At 36.0% G+C, this 27,357-nt stretch overlaps 1 protein-coding gene and 1 long non-coding RNA gene across 11 annotated transcripts in view; one reads left to right on the top strand and one right to left on the bottom strand.

Annotated features, from left to right (window-relative positions):
* The window catches only part of CHD9 (chromodomain helicase DNA binding protein 9), a 228,889-nt gene extending 212,100 nt beyond the window's left edge, over window positions 1–16,789 (top strand). For 6 of the 10 annotated variants that reach the window (XM_020873089.2, XM_020873088.2, XM_020873087.2 and 3 more), the window contains 8 exons: window positions 396–559; window positions 1,260–1,532; window positions 2,265–2,433; window positions 5,783–5,922; window positions 6,224–6,445; window positions 8,647–8,775; window positions 12,232–12,336; window positions 13,321–16,789. In XM_020873089.2, the coding sequence (XP_020728748.2) occupies window positions 396–559; window positions 1,260–1,532; window positions 2,265–2,433; window positions 5,783–5,922; window positions 6,224–6,445; window positions 8,647–8,775; window positions 12,232–12,336; window positions 13,321–14,199 (2,081 nt within the window). In that variant the 3' untranslated portion in view covers window positions 14,200–16,789. The remainder of the gene's footprint in view (window positions 1–395; window positions 560–1,259; window positions 1,533–2,264; window positions 2,434–5,782; window positions 5,923–6,223; window positions 6,446–8,646; window positions 8,776–12,231; window positions 12,337–13,320) is intronic. The other 4 variants (XM_020873091.2, XM_070451301.1, XM_020873093.2 and 1 more) reach the window with 3 other exon arrangements.
* Window positions 1–27,357, bottom strand: part of LOC139029920 (uncharacterized) — a 50,281-nt gene that overhangs the window by 12,021 nt on the left and 10,903 nt on the right. The window contains exon 2 of the long non-coding RNA XR_011482222.1: window positions 20,429–20,520. This is a non-coding gene — a long non-coding RNA (uncharacterized lncRNA). The remainder of the gene's footprint in view (window positions 1–20,428; window positions 20,521–27,357) is intronic.

Genomic DNA, 27,357 nt, shown 5'->3' with positions numbered 1-27,357 from the left:
CGAGAGTCCCCTCCTGAAAGAATGATAGCCTCCCCAGCAGATATTTGTGCCCTCCCAGTCTAGACTGGTAAACTCCTGAGTTTACCAATCAGGAGTGTATGTGTTTTCAGGGAAACAGACCTAGAGAGTTACCACAGGTCAAATCATCTCGCAGAAAGGGATGTTTGGTTAACCTTTTCCTTCAAACTCCGTAATGCCACTTACTTGGCTTTTGCTATAATTTCAAAAATAATGAGTACTTTATTATATTCTATGTGATTTTTTTTTTTTACTTCTCAACTTTTCATTTTCAAATATGTCTGATAATCCTAATTATATAGGATTTGATAAGTATATGCAAAATTGTGTGTTACACAGTCTTTAAAACAATTATAATTGGTCATAATTATTCTTAGCAGAAGGTGCTCCTCACATGAAAGCCTATGATGAAGAAAGCATCGCATCACTGAGCACTACCCAGGATGAGACCCAGGATAGTTTCCAGATGAACAATGGGACAGCAGAGTCTGCTTACATCCTACAGGGTGGATACATGTTGGCAGCATCATATTGGCCAAAGGTAAGTTTGCTGCTGATATAGGTCATTTTTTAAAATATTTTTCTATCTTTAATGGTAGATATTCTTATGTAGGAAAAAAGAGTCACTATTATGTGTGGGATGACCATTTATTTGGTGTTAGCATGAAAGGTAACAACTATTACTGTCAACTGTTACTCCGTTAGATATATGTCCTTAAATGTATATGATTCTCAACCTTAGAATACTCTGAAGAAAAGATAATGAATGCTTATGTTCACATACAATTCAGATGCTTCTTTATGAAATAAGTGCTTTTAAGTGGGTCTTCTTTAAGAAAATTTATGAGCCAGTTGTAACCTAGAAAAATGTTCCTTTAAGTACAGGTACATATAGTGGTGTAAGCTTAGACTGTATTAAGACCATTCTTCCTTCCTCCAGTATGTGACTGGATTAGTAGAAGAGTACTTAACTTTAGAAATGAGAGAGAAGAGAACTCTCTACTCTTTTGTATACTTCTGAGTTGTTTGAATTTTTTTATGAGGACCCTGTATTACTCTTATAAAAACAAAAGAACAGCAAAATATCTTTATAGTATATTTTTTAACTTCACCAATGGAAATTTATATCGAATTGTAATACGTATGTGAGAAAATGTCCAGGGATAAATCCATCAAAGCTGTGATCCCCAAAGGTCTGGCTCCATTACTAAAATTACCCCTTGACGTTCATGCTGTTGTAGGATCGTGTGATGATCAACCGGCTGGACAGTATTTGTCAAACAGTCCTGAAAGGGAAGTGGCCTTCAGCTAGAAGAAGTTACGATGCCAGCGCAGTGGCTTCTTTCTACACCACGAAGCTGCTGGACAGCTCTGGTGCAGCCGCAGAGTATAGCGAGCCCAGCGCGCCCCCTCCTGCGGGTGCTGCAGTCAAAGAAGAGCACGATCAGTCAGCACAGATGTCAAAGGTGAAGAAGCATGTACGAGAAAAGGAGTTTACAGTGAAAATCAAAGACGTATGTTTATTTTTATTGCCCTAGGACCTGATTGCGATTGCGGTGTGCAGCATGCTTTTCCTGCAAATGGCTGCCTGCTCTTACTCTTACTTCCTTCACATACTTGTTTTCTGGTATTTGGATTGTTTTTTTCTTTTTGATATCCAGGTTATTAAACTTGAATATTCTACTAGAGGGATCATCATTAAATATGTTTCTCTACCTATACTTCTGAAAATAGTCCTTCTGCTGATCAAGATGCTTTCTTAAACAGTCTGACAATTTCTTATTGTTTAGTTCTTTTATATAATATTCGACTGGTATGTCAGTGCACTTTCTGTTTTAAATATTTAGCATGCCTTGTTATCAGTAACATTTCATTGTTCGGTATGATTTTTGAAGCTGAACTGATGCCTAAAACATGGGTAATATCTCTTAAAATGTCATGTGAATAATGTACACAGATATATGTCAATCGCTGAAAGGGTTACAATGTACTAGTCACATGAAAAGTTTGGTTTTGCTCAGAAAAGTGTCTGTAATACCTAGAATTTTTTTTCACTTAAAGATAGAAATTTTAATATTCATTATAGAAATTGATTAAATGTTTTTCTCTAGTTGATGTATGAACAAGAAGATAACGTGACTGATTTTTCAGGGTTTTTACCTCACTTTTTCAAAGTAAAACATTTCTCTTAATACACTGCAGTGATTTTAATCGTTTCTTTCTTGATAATGGCATCCGTTTAACAGGAAGGTGGTCTGAAGTTGACATTTCAGAAGCAAGGGCTCACTCAGAGAAAGCCACTGGACAGTGAAGACTGCGCTCCTGGGCAGCAGCAGTCCCTCACTAGACTTCGGGACCTCCACGGTGCGTCAGAGAGCAGCCTCGCCAGTGTCCCAAAGTCCATACCACTCTCAGGTGAATACGCTGGTAATCACTGCCTCAGCATGAAGCAGTCCATTCTTCCTAAGTCCTTCCTAGTCCTCATTTACTCACAGAATACTTGCAGGAACGAGATTGTGTCTACTTTAAACAGCCCTTTGATCATAAGAAAGCTCTAAAGTACCACAAAATTTCTTCTTTGGAAGCAAATTCTGCCCGCAATTCATTCTTCTCAATGATTGTATTTTTGTCTTTAAAGGCATCACAGAAATAACCTAGTCAAATGTCTGCATGATAATCTTAACATTTTGAAAACAATGATGATACCTCCCCTTGAGACTATGTTTTGTTCTTTTTGGCAATGTGAATCAGTAATTATTAAATACAGAATTAGTGCCAAGTGTTCTGTACTCTAAAGGCACTGAGGATTCCATCCATGAGAATTTGCTTTGTTTCTGTTGATCTAGTTGTACTTTAGTTTGTCTGTGTCCCTCTTAAAGTGTGCTGTCAACAATTGAGAATTTTAGTTAAGAGTAGTTGAGTCTTAAAATGTATGGACCACAGCATACTAATCGCAAAAAATACATCTTTTCAGTTAAAAGCAGATGAGTGACTGGACTTGCCTTTGTACCTCTATATACATAAAGTTAAGGACTCTATTTCGGTTGCCATCCAGTACGTGAAAACATTTCACAGCTCCTCTGCTTGTGCAGTGTGTGAATTTCCTAAAATTTGGGAAAATAATGCTATATTATAAATGTTAAATTGATTGCTGTTTCCAATAGCTGCTATTAACACTTTCTAGTTGTAAATTGTAATTAAATTATGAATTAGAGTCATCAGAATCTTGTCTCATAGTTTCATTAACCATTCACTGTAATTCTGTAATTGCTAGACTTTGGGACAAGTATGAATGAGCCATAGTTCTCTTGCTGACATATAAATCCTGCAGATTGTGCTTACAATGGCAGTGTTGTTGTTATTTCTTTTTTCCATGAGAAAATGGGAAGAGGTGGGGAAGATAAGCTCTGGGATTTTTTTGCCTAACATAAATGTGTTTAATAATACTACTACTTGTACCTTGCTAACTCCAGAACTATAAAGTGGGATTGATACTTCTGTCATCTGAACATTTTATTGCTATTGCAGCTGAAGACTTTGAAAGACTACAGCCTTTGCCTATAAGTAATTCTTTGGTAAATAATACTGTCTTAATAGTGTCGGTAGTAATTATAACACTAATTTGCACCTATACAAAATATTAAAAAGCCAAAACATTAAAACTAGATAAAATTATTTAAGAATTGTATCTCATTCATCTTGATAATTGGAATGTGAAATCTTCCTTTTGGCCATGCAACACGGTGTGAAGGATCTTAGTTCCCCAACCAGGGATTGAACCTGTGTCCTTCCATTAGGAGCACAAAGTTTTAATCACTAGACCACCAGGGAAATCCCCTTCAATGTGAAATCTAGCTCTGTCTTCTTACAGGACTCTTAGGAAACCTGTTAACATTTTTGAGCCTTTTCTTGTTTGTGACGTGAGGGGTTGGGGTCAGAGGAAAGGTAGCATTGTTAGGTAGATGAAATAATACATGTGAAGTGGCTGGAATGGAACTTGGCACATAATTAGATGCTAAACAGATGTTAAAATTAGATTTTAGAATTGGGTATTGAACAAGCACTATTGTAATTCTTCATATTTTTATGTTTATATGAGTATGCCTCTGAATTTTATCTAAAAGCTTTGAATGAAGATATATAATGTAAATTAATGAAAGAAAGTAAAATAGCATAAATTAGAAGTCTTTAGTTTATTCCAGAAATTACCTGGAATAGTAATCAAAAGATGGTAGAACTAAAGACCCTGGAGTTGAATCCTGTCATTTACCAACTGTTGTGACATGGGCCTGCAGCATAACATTTCTGATCACATTTATAAAATTGGCTTAATACCTCTCTGTCTTGTTTGTTCTGTTTTTGGTAATTTAAGAAGACATTTGTAACACTTAGCCTAGTTTATGGTGACAACTAGTAGGCACTCAATAGAAAGTAATATTTATTTTAAATTTTAATATTATTATAATTACATCTTAGAAAAGACAACACAGGCTTTATGAAATAGAGTAAGTTAAATTTTCCATTTTGGATTCTAGCCCAAAATAAATCAGTAATGTTTATAAAAATCACTCTCAAGAAGAAAGTAAGGTTGCTGGGTTTTTTGTTGTTTTTAAAAAAGAAAAGGAAGTGTCTTTAATGGGTACACAGGACTTGCTTAAGAAATTCTCCTTGGATGATTGAAAATGTATTTCCCGTTACAGCCGAACCATTACATGCAAACATCTCGTCCTTAATAGTACTTTCTCTCATAAGAGTGTTCTAGATGACGTGTCTCTCAGGGCAGGAGCTGTCTTACCTTTGAACCGTCCTAGTCCCTTATACGCAGCTGTTTAAAAACACGTATCTGCCTGGAAAAATGAGTGCATGGCACTGTTTCATTCATACCTCTTACGAATGTTTTTTATTGAGTGCCTACCGAAATAAGGAGTCTTTAACTGGCAGGAAACACTGATGATCTTAGGGAAAATACCTTAAATAGTCTGGTCAGGGGCGGACTTCGGGAATTTGAGGTGTGAAGTTTGTCATGAAAAAGAGGAGCATAACAGATACTGTTTCAAAAGTTTTGAAGGCTGTGCAAAAGCCAAAGAAAGTTTATTTTTTGTTTGTGTTGGGCCATGATTTTAAGTTGATACAAATCTAATGTAAATTAAGATATTTCAGCACCAAAAAAGCAAAGATAAATGGTAAAACAAACTTATACTTAATAGAAAAAGTAGGAATTAATGGGTTCAAAAAAGGTGGAAAGGTTTGCCTTGTACATGAGAAAGGCATGCTTCTTCCTCTGAAAGGGGATGAAAGAAAAGATATGTGGCTATCCAAGGGAAAATTTTGAGGAGACATGTTAAAACTTGAAGGAGACCTGGATTGCAGTTCTCCTGGTATTTTAAATGAGAAGTGGGGTGGTATTTTTAGTTAAAAAAAAAAAAACTATGTTTTTTTTTAATTTAACATTTTCTTTTATTTTGATCATGAGTCTCATTACAAGCATTAACTATTTTGTTTTGTTGGAGTATAGTTTACTTATAATGTTGTATTAAGTGAGTCACACACACACATATACACACACATTCTTTTCCATTATGGTTTATCACAGGATATTTAATATAGTCCCCTGTGCTATACAGTAGGACTTAACTGTTTATCAATCCTATATATGATAGTTGGCATCTGTTAATCCCAAACTCCCAATCCATCCCCCCAAAAATGATTACTTTTAATTTAAGAGCTAAATTTTTATCACTCTTTTGCATTTTTAATTTGTTAGGTACTCCCATTCAATCAACCCTTGGTGCCAATGGAGTTTTATTAGACAACCAGCCTGTAGTCAAAAAACGGCGGGGAAGGAGGAAGAATGTAGAAGGTGTTGACATCCTCTTTTTTAACAGAAATAAACCACCTAATCATGTAAGTAAAGTAATGCTTAAATGCTACTGATCCTTGAGTCCAAAATTCATCCTAGTAAAGATAAATGTTGCTGCTTTGTAAATAATAAAAATAACTGAAAAATTAGGAATATACTGTATAGTTTTAGATTGCATCTCAGTAGAGTCCAGCACTGGCCAAGATTCATGAAAATTTTAAATTTGAAAGACTTAGAAGAAATTTTAAACAATTTTTGTTTCTCTTCAAAAAGGTCTGCTTCATTGGACCAAAATCAGAATGCTAACGCATGGAAATAAAATTTTCATTTGGTATTTTTCTACAGGTTGCGTTAGGCTTAACCACCTCACAGATTTCTACAGGGATAAATCCAGCACTATCCTATACTCAACCTCAAGGAATTCCTGATACAGAAACTCCTGTTCCAGTTATTAACCTTAAAGATGGGACAAGACTTGCAGGCGATGATGCACCGAAGAGAAAGGATTTGGAAAAGTGGCTTAAGGAGCACCCAGGTTATGTGGAAGATTTAGGAGCTTTTATTCCTGTAGGTGATACCTTATAAATCTTAGTATATTTTATCTCTGTGATTCATCACATCTATAATGATGAAGTATAAATTCTCACCCACTTATGTTAAATATATGTTCTGCCCAAGATGCAGGAAAAATTAGCAACGAAAACTAGTGAACATCTTTTCTATGATATAATATTATTTTCCATTTTTCATTCTGCATCAATATGTTTAATAAAAGTCACCGCTCATATACAGAGTACTGTCATAGACCCAATGACAGTTATAAAGGTATAAAACCTCCAATCTTTTCCCTCAAGGAGTTTATTTTAAAATAATAAAAATGATCATAGTAAAATAAACATTTATTGAGACTTAACTCTGTACCTGGCTTTATACTTAGCACTTACATGCATTATCTCATTTAACACTCCCAAACTTTATCAGAATGGCCTTGTTATAACTTTATAGATCAAGAAATGAAAACTGAAATTTTAAATAAATAGTGCAAGGCCACACAGCAAATAAGTCTTAAACCCACTGTCCAAACCTCTGCTCTTAAGATCTTATAAGAATACAAGTACATAGATTATATTAGCCAAGATGAGAATAGATATATTCATTTCCTTTTTCCTTATCCTCTGAAATACTTCCTACTCACTATCTTATGGGCATATGGCTTTCTTACTCATAGAAATGTACTATTTCAGTTTGCAGTGCTTTACTATCAGATGTTTATGTACCAGATTTTGTGTTAGTCTCCCTTGTTTCTATACATTTTATAAGGTAAAAGAGTAGTGGCATGTCCCCTGTATGCCAGTAGCAGTCTTGCGCTGTCCACCTCCATTACGAAGATAATTGGATAACCCAGTAATGTTCCCTACCCTGTGAGCTGCTTAAGGGTTGTGTCCTCTTCACCTTGTAGCCCCAGGCTTGAGCACATAATTTCTGATACAGAGAGCGGTATCAAGTTCCCTGTAAATACTTACTGAGTCAATGAGTTGTAAATGAAAATCTTTTGAAAATGAAAGAATACCATATAAAGTGATTGTTATTAACAGAAAAAAAATTAATTGCCTTCTTTTTTCATGCAAAAGAACCACCAAAAGCTCCAGTCCCTAGAATGTGACTGTACTTGATATACATACGTGTGTGTGTGTGTGTGTGTGTGTGTGTGTGTATGTGTGTGTGTATAGTGTTTTATATTGTTATTATCACCAAGAGGTAACGTGGTAGTCCAATGCTGAGAACCTCAGTCTTGGCTTTCATATCCCTAGTTCTTTCAGAAAATGCCACAAATTCTCAAACTTCCACTTAATTCTTTTTATTAAAAAAAAAAAACAAAGCTCTTGTAAGGGACAGGTTTTCAGTAAGATGAGCAATAATAAAACGAGTACTGCTTTCTGAAGATGATGAGAATGATTTGTTTAACCCGGTAACTTCTTAACATGTTAGTAAATAACATTCATTTATTTAGTCAATTTTTATTGAGCAGCTGCTATGTGCTAGTTACTGTTGTAAGGGATTTAGGATAAAACAGTGAACAATATAAAGTTCTTGCCCTTTTGGCAATTATACTCTCATCTCTGAAGATTCTCAGACCTTTCTCTTACTACTGCAAAGGAGTCTTTATTACTTTTTTTAACTTAGAGCCATTCATCATTTTCACTCCAAATAACCCTTTTATCACAATGTTTTATATAATGTTATAAAACAATTTTAAGACATTGCTATAAGCCACATTTGTTTGAGTAGAAAATACAACATAATGTTGGTATGATTTCCCAAGGGCACTTAATGTTAACGGTTTCTTGGCTCTCACATGCTACTGTGGTATGTCTACAGCAAAAGGATTGTAACGTGGTGTTATGTACTATCCCTTCAATATATAACATAAATAGTTGGCCCTTGAACAACACAGGAGTTAAGAGATATTGACGCATGCCACCCTCCACAGCCAAAAATTCAAGTATAATGTTACAATTACCCTTCCATGTCCTCAGTTACACATCCTTGGATTCAATCAACAATGGATTGTGTAGTCACTGAGAAAAAATCCACATATAAGTGGACCTACACAGTTGAAACCCATGTTGTTTAAGGTTAACTGTATTACTATATCTTATACATACCATATATCTTCAATTTACATGGTTAAACTACTTGGATCAGCTTATTTGTTCCATCTGCATAGTTAAAGATTTTACAGCTATTTCTTTGTCTATATATTTTAGAGAATGCAACTCCATGAGGGGAGACCCAAACAAAAAAGGCATCGTTGCAGAAACCCCAATAAATTAGACGTTAATAGTCTCACCGGAGAAGAACGTGTTCAGCTGATTAACAGAAGAAATGCCAGAAAGGTATTTGCATATTTGTTGTTAATTTTTCATACTGATGCACTATGTAAGAAATCTCTAGAACACTGTTTCATTATGCAGTATTTTCTAACAGACCTAGTTGGGTTAAATCTAGAAGATTTGAGGGGAAAGACACGGACTACAATTTTATGCAGTCTAATTTCAAATCCCACACTTTTGGCTAAGCTGTCGAATGAAATAAGTTACTTTATATATCTGTACCTTTGCAGTGACACTGAACCAGGGCACTGCATCTAAGGCAGTAGTTCTCAAAAGAGGGTAACTTTGTCCTCCAAGGGACATTTAGCGATCAGGGGATGTTTTTGACAGTCTTATCTCTAGATGAAGGAGGTGGGTGTTGGGGAGGTGGTGAGCTGCTGGCCGTGGCGGATGGAGGCCAGGAGCGCTGCTACAGCCCCACGACACCAATCCAAAATGGTCTGTAGTGCAGAGGCTGAGAGACTCTGCTGAAAGGGAATGCTGTTCTCATCATGGCCAGTACGGATTTACATATATTTATCATGTATGGGTGATTCCAGCATCAGCCCTTAAGGGGCCGTCTTCTGTGAAAATTGGCATCTTACATAGTTTCCTGATGGGTGGGAATTAAATGTCTTATCTTAGAGACAAACGGTACCCCTGTGCTTATCTTCTCGCTTTATTTATTGAGGGCCAGGTTTTTCCAGTCTTGTTTCTGAATCAAATGCGGCTCAAAATTTGTTTCCCCTAATTGTTTCTGTTTTAGGTATGGATTGGTATATGTCTCTTTTACCTCACAAAGCAAATTATAGAACAGTTGAGGCACCCTTTTGTAAGTTTATAGCTTTGACACTTTTATTGTTTTTTATTCTGATGAGCAAGCAGCACAATAAGTTAAAAAAAAAAGAAATGGCCTTCAAAGTAAGACCATCAAGTTTATCATTGAGGTCCTTCACCCACAAATTACCCTACATATATCCCTAGTTAATTCCCTACTTCTGTTTTGCTCTCTGTTGAATGACCTCACTGCTAGTATAAAAATACATGAAATCATTTTAATTTCTCAGAAGTATTGAAATTGGAAGAATACCATTTTTAAAATAACAATTGTCTTAATATTATTGTATGTACTAACTCATTAAAATTAATACTAATTTTTCCCCAAGTTTATTCAGCTTTTGTTAGTAGATTAAAATGATGTCAAATGTATTAAGGGAAGAACAAGATGACATTTTAGTTGCATTTTACTTAAATTTTGTGCTTACACACATTGTATTACAAATCTTTGCACTTCATCTTATAACAAAAATTAAACTTTCTAGGTATGAATAAATTTGTCTTAGCCAGTTTTAAGGAAATGGAACCATTTTGAAATTTTACTTGGTTGACTATTAAACATCCTAAATTTTATTTTTAATTGTAGTAGCCTGGTAAAGGACCTGTTCATTTCCCTCGGTTTTTAGATTTCTTTATTGTTCTGAGTTTCTAGAGTACAGGCTTTGAACCATACAGAGGGCCTCTAGTTTAAACTGGAGCTTAATTAAGGAGATAATAAAAAGGAAATTTTATAAATAAAATAAATAAAAGGAAATTTTAGAAACAGAACATTCAGAGGCTAAGTAAAAACTATAGAAGGTAATTAGATAACAATGTAGTTATTATAACTGGCCACATTAAACCCTGTCTGTATCCTAACAAGATATAGTACGTATTCATTCAGAAAGCTGTGGGAAAATGAATTATTCAAGAGTGTCCTTAGACTCCAAAGGAACATTAAATTGGTAGGTTGAAATCATTTAAATATTTAAAAGGATATGTTTATTTTTATACTTTTAGGGTTCAGTTCAGTCGCTCAGTCATGTCTGACTCTTTGCAACCCCATGAACTGCAGCACGCCAGACTTCCCTGTCCATCACTAACTCCTGGAGCTTACTCAGACTCATGTCCATTGAGTCGGTGATGCCATCCAATCATCCCATCCTCTGTCGTCCCCTTCTCCTCCCACCTTAAATCTTTCCCAGCATCAGGGTCTTTTCAGATGAGTCAGTGGCCAAAATATTGGAATTTCAGCATCAGCCCTTCCAATGAATATTCAGGACTGATATCCTTTAGGATGGACTGGTTGGATCTCATTGCAGTCCAAGGGACTCTGAAGAGTCTTCTCCAACACCACAGTTCAAAAGCATTAATTCTTCGGTGCTCAGCTTTCTTTATAGTCCAACTCTCACATCCATACATGACTCCTGGAAAAACCATAGCTTTGACTAGATGGACTTTTGTTGGCAAAGCAATGTCTCTGCTTTTTTTTTTTTTTTTTGTCTCTGCTTTTTTTTTTTTTTTTTTTGTCTCTGCTTTTTAATATGCTGTCCAGGTTGGTCATAGCTTTTCTTCCAAGGAGCAAGCATCTTAATTTCATGGCTGCAGTCACCATCTGCAGTGATTTTGGAGCCCCCCAAAATAAAGTCTATCAGTTTCCACTGTTTCCCCATCTTTTTGCCATGAAGTGATGGGACCGGATGCCATGATCTTAGTTTTCTGAATGTTGAATTTTAAGCCAATTTTTTCACTCTCCTCTTTCACTTTAAACAAGAGTTTCTTTAGTTCTTTTTCACTTTGTGCCATAAGGGTAATGTCATCTGCATATCTGGGGTTATTGATATTTCTCCTGGTAATCTTGATTCCAACTTATGCTTCATCCAGCCTGGCATTTCAGCCTGGCATCCAACCTGACCAAAAAAAAAAACTCCAGTGATGCCTACAAATACAACTTTTAGGGTATCAATTTGCATAAAAGATAAGTGCATTGGTTTTTGAGACCTGAATTTGAAAGCTGACCCTGACACTTACTAGTTAGCTTTAGGCAGCTTGTATAACTTCTCTGAGGCTTAATTCCTTCATTTGAAAAATAGAAATAATGCATTCTCAAATGGATATAGTGAGAACTAAAATAAATTACGTACTTAAAGTCCTTAGCATAATACTTGGATAATAATAACAACTTATATTTATTATGTGCCAGACCCTTTGCTGAGGTGCTTGAATTATCTCATTTTCATAAAACCATATGAGGGAGGTATTATTGTTATTTCCATTCTGCAGATCAGAAAACTGAGGCTCAAAAAGATTTTCTGATTTGCCCAAGTTGTAGGTGGTAAGTCTGATGACTCCAAAGAATATACTCTTAACTAGGCTACACTGCCTACCCAACATAGTAACTTCACAGTACATGGTAGTTATTTTACTGTCCAAGGAACTATACATGAAACATCTAACATTTATGTTAGCATGTGTTTATGTAGTATATTGATAGTTCTTATGGGTTGTGGTAGTCCTCTTTACTATAATAAGGATTGTCAGAGTGGTTCAAAGAATACATGTGTTTTAAAGAAATAAACTCTGTATAGCACAGATTTAAAGAAAGAAATGTCGTCACATTTAATATGCTCTTAAGTGTCTTGAGAGTCTGTTTTTCGTCTATAGGTTGGAGGTGCATTTGCTCCCCCTCTGAAAGATTTGTGTCGGTTCCTGAAAGAAAATGCAGAATATGGAGTAGCTCCTGAATGGGGAGATGTTGTTAAGCAGTCCGTGAGTATTTCATGAACACTAGTTCAGACATCATCTTTTAAATGAAATGCTATTTAATGCCATCTTAGATTAAATTTTAAGTTAAGAATTAACAATATTTCATAAATATGTGATGATATTTTTTAGTTCACAATTTTTATTTTGCAGAGTACATTGCAAACTTCTCAGATACTTGTTGAATTAGAATGCAGAATCAGTGTATACTAACTGGTGTCATATTTCTATTTTGCCTTTTTTTATTGTGGCTACTAGAAAATTTTAGGTTACATATGTTGTCTACATTGTTTCTATTGGACAGTGCTGATCCAGAGGTTCTAAACTCCTAATATTTAGGAATTTTGGCTTGTTTGTTGGGGGGGGTGGGTTGTTTTATTTTGTTTTGTTCTTCTAGGAGTTTTGAACCTCAGAAAATCTTGGGGGAATTTCAAGAAATTCCCAGTGGTTGTTCTCCACTGCCTGGGACTTGGTGCTTCCCAGTCTGCAGGTGCTATCACCGTTCTGAGCCAAGTGATTTTTTCCCCCATCTTGGCTCTGTCTCCGTTATTCCCAAAGGGATAGTCAGAAAAGAGTCAGAAGCACCTCATTTTCATCGTTACTTCTGTCCTTTGCATACTGCTCTTCCAGACTAGAAGAAGGGCGTTTCTTTAGTCTTCTGGTGATGTGAACAAGTAAGGGCATGGCAGGAATAAAATTTTTTGGATCTTCTGGTTTCCAGAACTATTTTACAAACCTATGCCTCACAGTTACAAAAGAGAAACAGAGGCTCTCAAGATAAAATGGGAAGTGGAAGAACTCTTTCAAGCCCTACTTAAAAATAAGATAAAATTGGGCTATCTCTTTCATAATTGGTTATTTTGTATCAATGCAGAATAAGTTTATGAACAATTTCATGTTTTTAATGGCTTATTTGTATCATAAGTTAATAGCTATTGATTTTATTTTAAAATGGCTATTGTTGATGATTTTTTTTTTTTTTTTTTTTAGGGATTTCTTCCAGAAAGTATGTATGAACGTATTCTCACTGGTCCCGTGGTAAGAGAGGAAGTAAGCAGGCGAGGGAGACGACCTAAAAGTGGAATTGCAAAGGCCACAGCGGCGGCAGCAGCTGCAACTGCCACCAGTATTTCAGGCAATCCTTTGCTAGCCAATGGATTACTTCCAGGTGTGGACCTCTCAACTCTTCAGGCCTTACAACAAAACCTACAAAACTTGCAATCACTGCAAGTGACTGCGGGGCTGATGGGAATGCCTGCTGGCCTTTCTTCTGGAGGAGAAGCTAAAAACGTGGCCGCCATGTTCCCCATGCTGCTGTCGGGAATGACTGGGTTGCCAAATCTGTTGGGCATGGGAGGGCTCCTGACAAAGCCGACAGAATCCGGAACAGAAGAAAAAAAGGGAAATGACTCTAAGGAGGTAGAAGGGAAAAAAGAAAGGACAGAGAGCCACAACTCCGAGAACGGCGGTGAAAACTCTGTGTCAGGTTCTCCTGCAGCGCCCTCTGCTGCTGCGTTAAGTACAGCTGCAGCTGCCAGCCCGTTAGCCCTGAACCCACTGTTACTATCTAATATTCTTTATCCAGGGATGCTTCTCACTCCAGGCCTTAATCTTCATATTCCAGCTTTGTCTCAGTCCAACAGTTTTGATGTACAGAAAAACAAAAACAGTGACTTAGGCTCATCTAAGTCTGTGGAAGTAAAGGAAGAAGATTCCAGAGTTAGAGATCAGGAAGACAAAGGGGGAACTGAACCGAGTCCTCTCCACGAAAACAGCACAGATGAGGGTTCAGAGAAAGCCGACGCTTCATCTGGATCTGATAGTACATCATCGTCATCCGAGGATTCAGACTCTAGTAATGAAGACTGATTCTCAGACTGCACTTAAATTATGAACTGATTTTGGATTTTTTTTTCCCTTTAATTATTAATTGTAAATACGCCAGTGTTGAGTGCATCAATAACTTACTGACCGAACATTTCAGTTATTTGTTTAGAAGTGCAAACTGCTTTCAGAGACGTTTTGCATGTAATATTTCTTAAGATTCATAAGTTTCTGAACTCGTATGTACTATCAAATACATAAAGGTGTAAAATTACAACAAAAGGCATTATAATTTTGTTGGGGGTTAATTTTATGAAAATTATGCTCAATAAGAGTTGTATATTTAATATATTTGCAGTGAACACAGAATACTTTATGCATATTACTGATTTAATTTGAATATAGTTTTACAGCCTCCTTGACACCTATAATTTACAGATCAAAACTCAGCAATAATTTGGGCAGCTAATGAATGTCATGAAAGCTGTAGAATCTACATCACCATCCATTGCTTTAATTACATGAAAATGCTCTAGTGTTGTGATGCACTGCTGATATTTCCAATTCAGGTACAAGTGTGTTTTAAAGAAGAAATAAGTTTCCCAATCAGCCAATTTAACTGGCTACCTGTTACCTCAGCTGAGTTAGTTTAGGAAGTTTACATTCGTTTCTAATTCTATACTTGTTTTCAGGGGTTTTTTAAACACATCCTATATAACATGTTAATCGGGCAAGAAATATGACTTGCTTTTTGCTGAGCTTAACTCTAAAATCAGTAAAATTAAGTCATAAAATAATCCTGTGTCATGTGATTTTGACACCCTCTAGACACATTTAGTTTTAACTTTTCAAAGTTTGGCCTCCTATTAGAAATAATTATGTCTCAGATGAGTAATGTCTGTTTCCAGGGTTCAGAAAAGGTAAATCATGAAATACCACTGAAAAGAACTTTTCAACACAGCATACTTCATGTAAAAGAAATTGTTTGTTTGCTTTATTTGTGTAGATTTCTATTTGTGTTTTATGTCATGGAAATATTCCAAAATTACCAGATAATAGGGTAAAGTAATATGCAGATAGTCTAAATTCATTTTGCATTTCTAGGTATAAGCAGACTAAATGTTGGCCCAGAATCAGTGTTGGGTTATCAGTTTATGTTAAATATACTGAATTGCCCATTTTGAAAATGCACTTTTAATAATCTCAAAAAATATATACATTATTCCTGTAAACCACAAAAAAAGGAAGTCTAAGGCTTCTGATCAATTTCTTAGAACCCTTTACCATGTAAAATTTGTCTGATATTTGGTTTGTGATACAGTTTCTCCTGCTAAAGCTGCTATTATTCTGACAAGGTAGAGGTTCAGGTTCACCTTCATATACATCGAAAACAGAGTTAAATTGTTTATAGAATATCATTTACATCCTAAGGAGAGATAAGCATTGTTCTGGTACTTAAATAAGTCAGTGACAAACTTTGCTAGGGGAAAACTACCCCACTTCTCTCCCACAGAAAAATTAACTTTCAGTTTGTTTTGATACAACTCTATTGCTTTGTCAAGAATTAAGCAATTATATTGAATTTTCCAAGACCTTTACCAGTAAATTATGTTTCTGTGTGTAAAATAATCCCTTATTAGAGAGACAGTGTTACATGTATTTACAAAATTATATCAGTTCCATTGGGATTGTATTGATTTTTGTATTTTCCCAAAATAGTACTTTAAATTGATAGTCCTTTATGCAATGTCTTAGCAATAGTCACTATAATGCCCTTCCAGGAGAAGTGGGTAGTAATTCTTCATCATGAAAATGATGTATTACATATTTAGTATCTTCCCTTTGCAGTATTGCACTTTTGTTTAACTAGAATACACCTATGAGATAGCCAAAGTTTTCAAACACAATTAACATAGGTTGCCGGTGGAGTATTTCAGCACCATCCGTATTTCCCTTCTCTCCCTCTAGTCCTGCCCACATGATCGTCATTCCTTTCTGTCTCCAGTTTAAAAGGGAAATAAAAAACCCTAAATCTTGTCAGTAAAAGCTACTTTATATCAAATTTATGAGATAAAGTATTTTCCTAATTAGATCAAATGAATTTGGTTAACATCTTAGTGATTCTCTTTCTATGTAATAAAGGCAGTTGCAGTTTTCAAAGCATTAAGGCTAATATTAACTTTAAACATTCTCTTGGGTTTCAAGATACTTCTATCTAGTACTGATTGGGGAAAAGTTGTCCAGCTATCAGCTTAAAAAAAAAACATGCAAACATGGTTGTGTAAAGTTAAGGGTTATAAGAAAAAAAGAAATCAGTAGAATTACATAATACTAAAGTTGCAGTTGAAAGGATATCCAAGTATGTGTTGGTAGTTACTAAAAGAATTATAGCTGTTATTGCCTTGTATTTATAGCCCTGTTTCAGGTTTCATGATTCAAGTCTTAGTCCAATTTTTCTTTTGGACATTTGCAATATTTACCAGTTGTGTTTTGTGTAGTCTGAATTTGCTTTCTGTAGTTGAGCAAACGTCTTAAAAAGTCATTTGTAATTTATTAAATTACTTTCTATGATGTTCTATAGAGCAAATGGAAGTTTAATTATTTTTTATTAAACATATTCTTTGACTACCCATGATGTCAGCCTCTGTACATGACAATACTTTTATTCTTTTATATGTAGTTTATTCCAGTTATGAAAGAAACATTAGTCATAAATCTTTAAAAGGAAAGTGAACATTGGAGCAATTTTTAAGAGACAGAAGCAGGCTATAATTATACCCACAATGTTATTATTTCCTTAAGTTCTCTTCTCCTGGACCTTTAAAAATCCAGAAAGTCTCAGAGATATACCTAACCTCTTAAAGAAATACATTGTGGAAATCAGTAATTATTTTTCCCTTGGTCATAGAGGCTTTTCTAATTCATCACTGTTGTTTGTAGTGTTTGGTTTTTTTTTGTAAATACAAAAGAAATTTGTTTTCCCTCAAACTGTAAAAGTGGAACATTGGAGTCTCATCACTCACTCATTTAACTTGACCACATTGAATTATACTGTCATGCTTAGAAAATCTTTTTTTTTCTTTTTTCAATTTTGTAAAATAAGGTAAACAAAAGTCAGCTGCTTCATCTGATGCTTACCCAGAGGATCAGTAATATGTTCAGTGCTGGAGGAAGAATTGGCTATTTTGGATGTTTTTGCAAGAAGATACGTGATATATAAAATGATGTATTCTATACATTTTGAGCTGTAGGAAGAAAAAGTGAGTTGCGGGGAGAGTAATTTTTGGCTACAAGTGATGTTCAACTCACACAATAAATTTAGAACTTACATAAATGCAACTTCAGAACATAAGCTATTTATTTTTAAATGCAGAAAAACAAAAATTATTTAAATTATCCATCAACCTACCCTGAAATACTGTTCATGGAGCTATTTATATGTAAGTTATATACATATAGTGGGTTGAATAGTGTCTTAAAAAAATTCACGTCAACCGAGAACTTCAGAATGTGACCTTCATTGGAAATAGGATCTTGGCAGATAAAATCAGTTAAGATGCAGTCATACTAGATTAAGGTGGGCCCTGAATCCAATGACTGGTGTCCTTACAAGGAGAGAAGAGGACATAAACACAGGGAGAGGGCCATGAGGCAATATGCAGAGATCAGTGCGATGCAGCTACGAGCCAAGGAACACCAAGGATTACCAGCAACTACGAGAAGCTAGGAGAGAAGAATGAAGTAGATTCTCCAGAGCTTCTGGGAGGAGCCAACCTTGCCGCCACCTTGATTTTGGACTTCTGGCCTAAACTGTGGTAGGAGTAAATTTCTATTGCTTTAAGCCATCTAGTTGCGCGGTAGTTTGTTGGTAGCTTTAGGAAACATACATTTTCATATTAAATCAGCATTATATAGGACATAATGTTTGTTGTTTTGCCTTTTAATATACAGGCCTGTATGTCAATAAGTATCCTGCAATGTGAGTTTTAATACATATATTGCTCATAAGGATGTAATTTATCTAATCAAAAACCTAAAAATGGACGGTTGAGTTTATATATTCATTTTTTGCATCCATCTCTAATGACTTACTTAAGCCCTAGAAATGAAATGCTTCCGTTTTTAAGGTTTTTCATTTGTGTTGCCAGTGCCAGTAATGACATTAGGTAACAAGTTTATTCCACCATTAGCAACACATATTTTATGTATGATTTGACTTCTTACTAATACTGTGTATTGCATTTAAAATCATCTTTGACATTACAGGCAAAAATAACATTTTTTAATTGAAGTATGGTTGATATACAATATTATGTAAACAGTTGTTGTTCATCCAATAAGTCGCGTCTAACTCTTTTGCAGCTCTGGACTATAGCCCACAAGGCTCTTGTCCATGGGACTTCCCAGGCAAGAATACTGGAATAGGTTGCCGTTTCCTTCTCTAGGCGATCTTCCCAACCCAGGGGTCAAACTCATGTCTCCTGCATTAGCAGGTTTGTTCTTTACCGCTGAGCCACCAGGAAAGCCCCATTATGTAAATTATAGTGTGCAATGTAGAGATTCACAACTTTTAAAGGTTATACTCCATTTATAGTTATTATAAAATATTGGCTACATTCCCCATGTTGTACAATATATCCTTGGTGCATATTTTATATTCTACATATAAGTGATATCACACAGTATTTGTCTGACTTATTTCACTTAGCATAATACCCTCCAAATCCATCTATGTTGCCAAAAAATGTCAAAATTTCATTCTTTTCTATGGCTGGGTATTTCAATTGTGTATGTGTGCATAACCACATCTTAATATCATAATAAATTTTTAAATTGTTCTTCCTTTCTCTTAGTGAAAAATAAGACAATATTATAGAAAACCAGGAGGAGGAGGAGAGGAAGAGGAGCACAAAGTAAACAGAAATCCCATGTTGAATACTCAGACATGACTGTTAACCTTTGAGCCGCTATTTGGATGTACATGTTATATATTGTTTTAATCAGAGTAAGGTTAAACTGTACGTGCCATTTTGTAACCATTTTCATTTACCATGTCATACTAATATCTTCCCATGCCATTAAAGAATGTTTCATATTTTTAAGGGCTTTCTCATTCCACTTTTTAAAATCTTTGTCAATTTAACAGATTAGAAATAGACCTTTATTTGAATTGGTAAGGAATCTGAATTTCTCCAAAGACTTAAATGCAGTGTCCTAGCAGTGTGTAGCGTATAATCTCCACTGATTTGACATGCCTGTGTTGGATTGGTCATAATCTAAGTAATGCATATATTTCTTTGTATATGTGAATTATTTAGGTATACATGATTTAGATCATATCTGTCATAGATACATGATATATCAATTGTATGTATGAAATAGCCATAAGAAAACTGGAGTAACTATACTGATAAAAGAGTAATTGATTTGAGAACAAACCAAAAGAAAATGTTACTAGAAATGAGAACATTTTACAGTGACTGAAGGGTCAGTCTATGAGGAAAATAAAACCATTATCGACATATGTACACCTAATAACAGGTCCACAAAATACATGAAGAAAAACTAACAAAACTAAAAGGAAAAATATACAATGCAGCAATAACAGTAGGAGACTAATAGCTCACTTTCTGTAATGGATAGAGCAAGTTGGCAAAAGATCAACAAACCGATTTGAAGGACATTATAAATCAACTAGGCCTAAGAAACATCTATTGGACACCACCCAACAATAGCAGAATACATGTTTTTAGAGTACACAAAGACCATTCTCCAGGATAGACCACATAGCAAGTCCAAAGTTCTCAAATTTAAAAATACTAAGTCACACAAAGTATGTTCTCCAGTCACGATGGAATGAAGTTAGAAATCAGTAACAAAGCTTGGGAATTTACAAATATGTGAAAATTAAATAACTTATCAATAATGAGTCAAGGAAACCTCAGAGGAAGTTATAAAATACTTTGAAATGAATGGAAACAAGTAATATACCAAGACATCATGTAAACAAACCAGTGCATGAAGGGAAATGTATAGCTTTAAATATCTACATTAAGAAAAAAAAAAATCACAAATCAACCTAACTTTCTACTTTAAGAAACTAGGAAAAGATCAAACTAAACCCAAGGCAGGAAGTAAGGAAATAAAAGCATAATTACTGAAATACAAAATAGAGAAAATTAATGAAACCAAAAGGTAATTCTTTAAAAAGGTCAACAAAATTGACAAACTTTTAGCTGGACTGATCAACCAAAAAAGAAAAGACTCAACTTACTAGAATCAGGGAATTTCTTGGTGGTCCAGTGATTGGAACTCTGTACTTTCACTGATGGAGGCCTGGGTTCAATCCATGGTGGGAAACAGATCCTGCAAGCCACGTGGCATTACAAAGAAAGAGAAAAATTACTAGACTCGAAAGAACATCATTTGTACCAATATTACAGAAATAAAAATGATTGTAAGAGAAAATTATGAATAATTATATGCCAATAAATTAGATAACCTAGATGAAGTGGACAAATTTCAAGAACACAACCTAGTGAAACTGAATCGAGAAGAAATAGAAACAATAATAACAGTATAATAAAGAGACTGAATTACTAATTTTAAAAAAAAACTACCCACAACATAACCCCTAGACCGGGCGGCTTCACTGGGGGACAAAAAAAGTAAAGAACACCTATTCATCACATACTCAAATGGAAAAGAAAACACTTCCCAACTTGTTTTATAGGCGAATATATCTCAATACCAAAGTTAGATGGGCATTGTAAGAAAACTGGCAACAAATATCCCTTAGGAATACAGATGCCAAAATTCTTAACAAATTGCTAGCAAACTGAATCCAGCAGCACATGAAAGATACTGTACATGATGACCAAACTGATTCTATCTCAAGAATGCAAGGATGGTTCCACAATACAAGAAATAATCAATGCACTGTTAATGGGAAAGCGGGGGAGGGGGGAACGTGAGTATCTGAATAGATGCGGAAAAGACATTTCGCAAAGCCCAACACCATTTCATGATTTAAAAAAAAGCTAGATTACACTTTGCTCAATAAAGGTCATTTTATGAAAAATCTACAACTAACATTATACATAATGGTTAAAAACTGAATATTTTCTCCTAAGTGAAGACAATACTAGGATGTCCGCTCTCACTACTTTTGTTCAACATTGTTCTGCAGATTCTATCCAAAGCAAAGGAAAACAACAACGGACAACATCTAGATTGGCCAAAGTAACCCAAGAGAGAAATGACTGGGAGCATTTGAGGTTTCTTTCTTTTTTTAAATTGAAGTATAGTTGATTCACAATGTTGTATTTATTTCAGGTATACAACAAAATGATTCAGTTGTATAAAATTTGGACTTCATCAAAATTAAAGTCTTTAGTTCTTCAAAAGACACTTTTAAGAAAGTGAAAAAACTCACAGAACTGGGGAAAAATAGCAAATCATATATTTGATAAAGTACTTCTATCAGAATATGTAAAGATCTCTTACAATTCAGTAATAGAGACAAAACTCAGTTGTGAAATGGGCAAAAGATTTAGAAAGACATTCCTCCAAAGAAGATATACAAATAGCAAATAAGCACACAAAAAGATGTTCAGCATTATTAGCCATCAGATAAATGCAAATCAAAACCAAAAAGAGATACAGTGCCATACTCCTCAGAATGGCCAGAATCAAAAAAACAGCTAATAACTTGGGTTAGCAATGATGTGGAGAAATTAGAATTCACATATTGCTGGAGGAATGTACAATGATGCAGCCACTTTTCAACACAACTTTGCAATTTCTTGTGGTATTCCCTTATGACAGCAATTCTATTCCTCGGTGTATGTCCAAAGAAATGAAAGCATGTCCACACAAAAGCTTGTAAACAAACATTCATATATTATTATTTGCAATAGCCCAAGAGTATAAAAATCTCAAATGACCATCAATTAATGAATGGGTAAATAAAACATGATATAAATATACCAAAAATGACAGAATGATGTCTGTTCATTTCCAAGGCAAACCATTCAGTATCACAGTAATCCAAGTCTATGCCCTGACCAGTAATGCTGAAGAAGCTGAAGTTGAATGATTCTATGAAGACCTACAAGACCTTCTAGAACTAACACCCACAGATGTCCTTTTCATTATACAGGACTGGAATGCAAACTTAGTAAGTCAAGAAATACCTGGAGTAACAGGCAAATTTGGCCTTGGAGTTCAGAATGAGGCAGGGCAAAGGCTAATAGAGTTTTGCCAAGAGAACACACTGTTCATAGCAAACACTCTCTTCCAACAACACAAGAGAAGACTACACATGGACATCACCAGATGGTCAAAACCAAAATCAGATTGATTATATTCTTTGCAGCCAAAGATGGAGAAGCTCTATACAGTCAGCAAAAACAAGACTGGGAGCTGACTGTGGCTCAGATCATGAACTCCCTATTGCCAAATTCTGACTTAAATTGAAGAAAGTAGGGAAAACCACTAGACCTTTCAGGTATGACCTAAATCAAATCCTTTATGATTATACAATGAAAGTGAGAAATAGATTCAAGGGATTAGATCTGATAGAGTGCCTGAGGAACTAGGGATGGATGTTTGTGACATTGTACAGGAGGGAGGGATCAAGACCATCCCCAAGAAAAAGATGCAAAAAGACAAAATGGTCATCTGAGAAGGCCTTACAAATAGCTGTGAAAAGGAGAGAAGCAAAAGACAAAGGAGAAAAGGAAAGATATTCCCATTTGAATGCAGAGTTCCAAAGAATAGCAAGGGCAGATAAGAAAGCCTTCCTCAGTGATCAATGCAAAGAAATACAGGATAACAGTAGAATGGGAAAGACTAGAGATCTCTTCAAGAAAATTAGATACCAAGGGAACATTTCATGCAAAGATGGGCACAATAAAGGACAGAAATGGTATGGACCTAACAGAAGCAGAGGATATTAAGAAGAGGTGGCAAGAATACACAGAAGAATTGTACAAAAAAGATCTTCATGACCCAGATAACCATGATGGTATAATCACTCACCTAGAGCCAGACATCCTGGAGTCCAAAGTCCAGTGGGCTTTAGGAAGCATCACTGTGAACAAAGCTGGTGGAGGTGATGGAATTCAAGTTGAGCTATTTCAAATCTTAAAAGATGATGCTGTGAAAGTGCTGCACTAAATATGCTATCAAATCTGGAAAACGCAGCAGTGGCCGTGGAACTGGAAAAGGTCAGTTTTCACGCCAATTCCAAAGAAAGGCAAGGTCAAAGAATGCTCAAACTACCACAAAATTGCACTCATCTTACATGCTAGCAAAGTGATGCTCAAAATTCTCCAAGCCAGGCTTCAATAGTACGTGAACCGGGAAATTCCAGATGTTCAAGCTGGTTTTAGAAAAGGCAGAGGAACCAGAGATCAAATTGCCAACATCCATTGAATCATTGAAAAAGCAAGAGAGTTCCAAAAAACCATCTGCTTTATTGACTATGCTTAATCCTTTGACTGTGTGGATCACCACAAACTGTGGAAAATTCTTCAAGAGATGGGAATACCAGACCACCTGACCTGCCTCTTGAGAAACCTGTATGCAAGTCAGGAAGAAACAGTTAGAACTGGACAGTGAACAACAGACTAGTTCCAAATCAGAAAAGCAGTGCGTCAAGGCTGTGTATTATCACCCTGCTTTTCTTAACTTATATGCAGAGTACGTCATGAGAAATGCTGGGCTGGATAAAGCACAAGCTGGAATCAAGACTGCCAGGAGAAATATCAATAACCTCAGATAGGCAGATGACACCAGCTTTATGGCAGAAAGTGAAGAAGAACAAAAGAGCCTCTTGATGAAAGTGAAAGAGGAGAGTGAAAAAGTTGGCTTAAAGCTCAACATTCAGAAAACTAAGATCATGGTATCTGGTCCCATCACTTCATGGCAAAAAGATGGGGAAACAGTGGAAAGAGTGACAGACTTTATTTTTCTGGGCTCCAAAATCACTGCAAATGGTGACTGCAGCCATGAAATTAAAAGATGCTTGTTCCTTGGAAGTAAAGTTGTGACCAACCTAGACAGCATATTAAAAAGCAAAGACATTACTTTGCCAACAAATGTATGTCTAGTCAAAACTATGGTTTTTCCAGTAGTCATGTATGGATGTGAAAGTTGGACTATAAAGAAAGCTGAGTGCCAAAGAATTGATGCTTTTGAACTGTGGTGTTGGAGAAGACTCTTGAGAGTCCCTTGGACAGCAAGGAGATCCAACCAGTCCATCCTAAAGGAAATCAGTCCTGAATATTCATTGGAAGGACTGGTGCTGAAGCTGAAACTCCAATACTTTGGCCACCTGATGCGAAGAACTGACTCATTTGAAAAGACCCTGATGCTGGGAAAGATGGAAGGTGAAAGGAGAAGGGAATGACAGAGGATGAGATGGTTGGATGGCATCACCAACTCAAGGGACATGAGTTTGAGTAAACTCTGGGAGCTGGTAATGGACACGGAGGCCTGGCATACTGCAGTCCATGGGTTCGCAGAGTCGGACACGACTGAGTGACTGAACTGAACTGATACCCATAAAACAATATTACTCAACAGTAAAAAGCATGAAGTACTGATACATGCTGCAACACGGATAAACCTTGAAAACATTATGCTAAGTGATATAAACTGTCCCAAAGACCACATATTGTATGAGTCTATTTATATGAAATGTCTAGAACAGGCAAATATATAGAGATCGAGATATAATCTATAAGTCAGGTAGATAGATAAGGCTTCCCTGGTGGCTCAGATGGTAAAAGAATCTACCTGCAACATGGGAGACCTGGGTTCGATTCTGGGGTCAGGAAGATCCCGTGGCAGGGGAAGTGGCAACCCACTCCAGTATTCTTGCCTGGAGAATTCCATGGACAGAGGAGCCTGGTGGGCTACAGTCCATGGGATCTCAAAGAGTTGGACATGACTGAGCGACTAACACTTTTATAGAGATAGTAAGTATACTAGTAGTTGCCTAGGGTTGGGGGCTTTGAACTGCTCATTTTGTATGGGATATCTCCTTGGTATGACGGAAATGTTCTCAACAGATTTTGGTTTGTTGCATAACTGTGAATATAATAAACTAAAAACAACTGCATTGTATACTTTAAGTGGGTGCATTTTATACTATGTGGATTGTATCTCAATAAAGTTGCTTTTAAAAACTGACAAAGTACAGTGTACAAGCTCAGTGTGAAATCTTTAAACTTTTAACCTTAATAAATACCCTCTTTGTCTCCCTACTGGAGCCCCTGCTGAGATGTGGAAACCTCTGCCCCTTCAACTACATTCATTGCTGATCCATGAGGCTCAAACTAGCTAGCAGCTCCTTCAACTAAGAGCACTCCCTGGGGATCAAGAGGAAAAGCAAGAATTCTGGAACCTCTTTTTTCCTCCTCTGTGCATTTACTCCCAAGGTGATCTCACCCTGTCTTTTTTTAAAATTAGTTTTTTCCTATTTTAAAAAAATTGTTATTGAAATATAGTTGATTCACAATGTTGTGTTAGTTTCTGGTACACAGCGAAGTGATTTGGACACATACACATACATGTATACAAGAATATGTATATATATATATATACATATACACATTCATATATACATATACATGAATATATGAAAAAGATTGTTTTCCCTTATAGGTCATTATAAGGTATTGAGTATAGTTCCCTGTGCTGTACAGTAGGTCCTTGTTGATTATCTTACATATGGTATTGTGTGTATGTTAATCCCAAACTCCCCCTTTTTTTTTTTCCAAACTGCTAATTTATCTCTCCCCCTCTTTCCCCTTTGGTAACCATAAGCTTGTTTTCTATATCTATGGGTCTATTTCTGTTTTGTATATAAGTTTATTTTCTATCATTTATTTTTAGATTCCACATACAAGCGATATCATATGATGTTTGTCTTTAACTTCACTCAGTATGACAATCTAATGTTACTGCCAGTGGCATTATTTTCATTCTTTTTTGTGGCTAACATTCCATTGTAAGTGTATACCACATCTTTTGTCTATCATTGGACATTTAGGTTCTTTCCATGAATAGTGCTGCAATGAACATTGGGGTGCAAGTGTATTTTGATATTGTGGCTTTCTTATGGAGAGCAATCTGCTCAAAGTCCACTGATTTAAATGTAAATCTTATTCATAAACACCCTCACAGAATCATCCGAAAGAGTATTTGACCAAGTATCTAGGCACAGGGGTCCAGTCACGTTAACACATAAATTTAACCATTACAGCTTCTATGTTAAGAAGAAATCGTGGTAAAAGGAAAGACAGAAGCAGAGAGGCCAGATGGAAGGACTTTGCAAGGATGCTGTTAAGAACACAGATGCTCAGATCAGAGAACGGGCAGTGAAGGATCTGAGAGGTGGTTGGATTATGAAAAGGTGAAGACTGAGCCGATGGATTAGATGGAGAAGGTAAGAGAAAGAGGAATCAAGGATGACTCCAAAGTATGCTGGCCTAGCCAACCAGAAAAATGATGTTGCCATTTACTGAGGGGGGGAAATGGAGACAATAGGGGATGGGCTTCCATGAGCTGAGGATGAGAGCGTGAGGGTCCAGTGGGCAGAGGGGACAGCAGAGAGGACACAGCCCTTGCTCCTGACCTTGAACCTGAGAGATATGAAGAAACACTGGACACTCCAGAGTGCACAGTGAAAGGATTGAGTGGTCATGAGAAGGATATTTCATCCTGGCCAAAGTAGTGTTTAACTCGAGAGGGAAATGACTGGTAGGTTTTGCAATTTTTTCTCTTTTTTTAATTGAAGTATAGTTGATTTACAAAGTTGTGCTAGTTTCGGGTGCACAACAAAGTGATTCAGTTATATAATGTTTCTGTTGTTGCTTAGTCACATCTGACTCTTTTGTGGCCCCATGGACTGTAAGCCCACCAGGCTCCTCTATCCATGGGATTCTCCAGGCAAGAATACTGGGACAGATTGCCATTTCCGGCTTCTGGGTTTGATCCCTGGGTCAGGAAGAGCTCCTGGAGAAGGGAATGGCAACCCACTCCAGTATTCTTGCCTGGAGAATTCCATGGACAGAGGAGCCTGGTGAGCTACAGTCTATGGGGTCACAAAGAGTTGGACACAACTGAACAACTAACACATATACACACACATATCTATCTATCTATATATACACACACACACATATACACATA

The sequence above is a fragment of the Odocoileus virginianus genome, chromosome 20 (assembly GCF_023699985.2).
Source record: "Odocoileus virginianus isolate 20LAN1187 ecotype Illinois chromosome 20, Ovbor_1.2, whole genome shotgun sequence".
NCBI lineage: Eukaryota > Metazoa > Chordata > Mammalia > Artiodactyla > Cervidae > Odocoileus > Odocoileus virginianus.
This window is presented reverse-complemented; position numbering and strand designations above follow the sequence as displayed.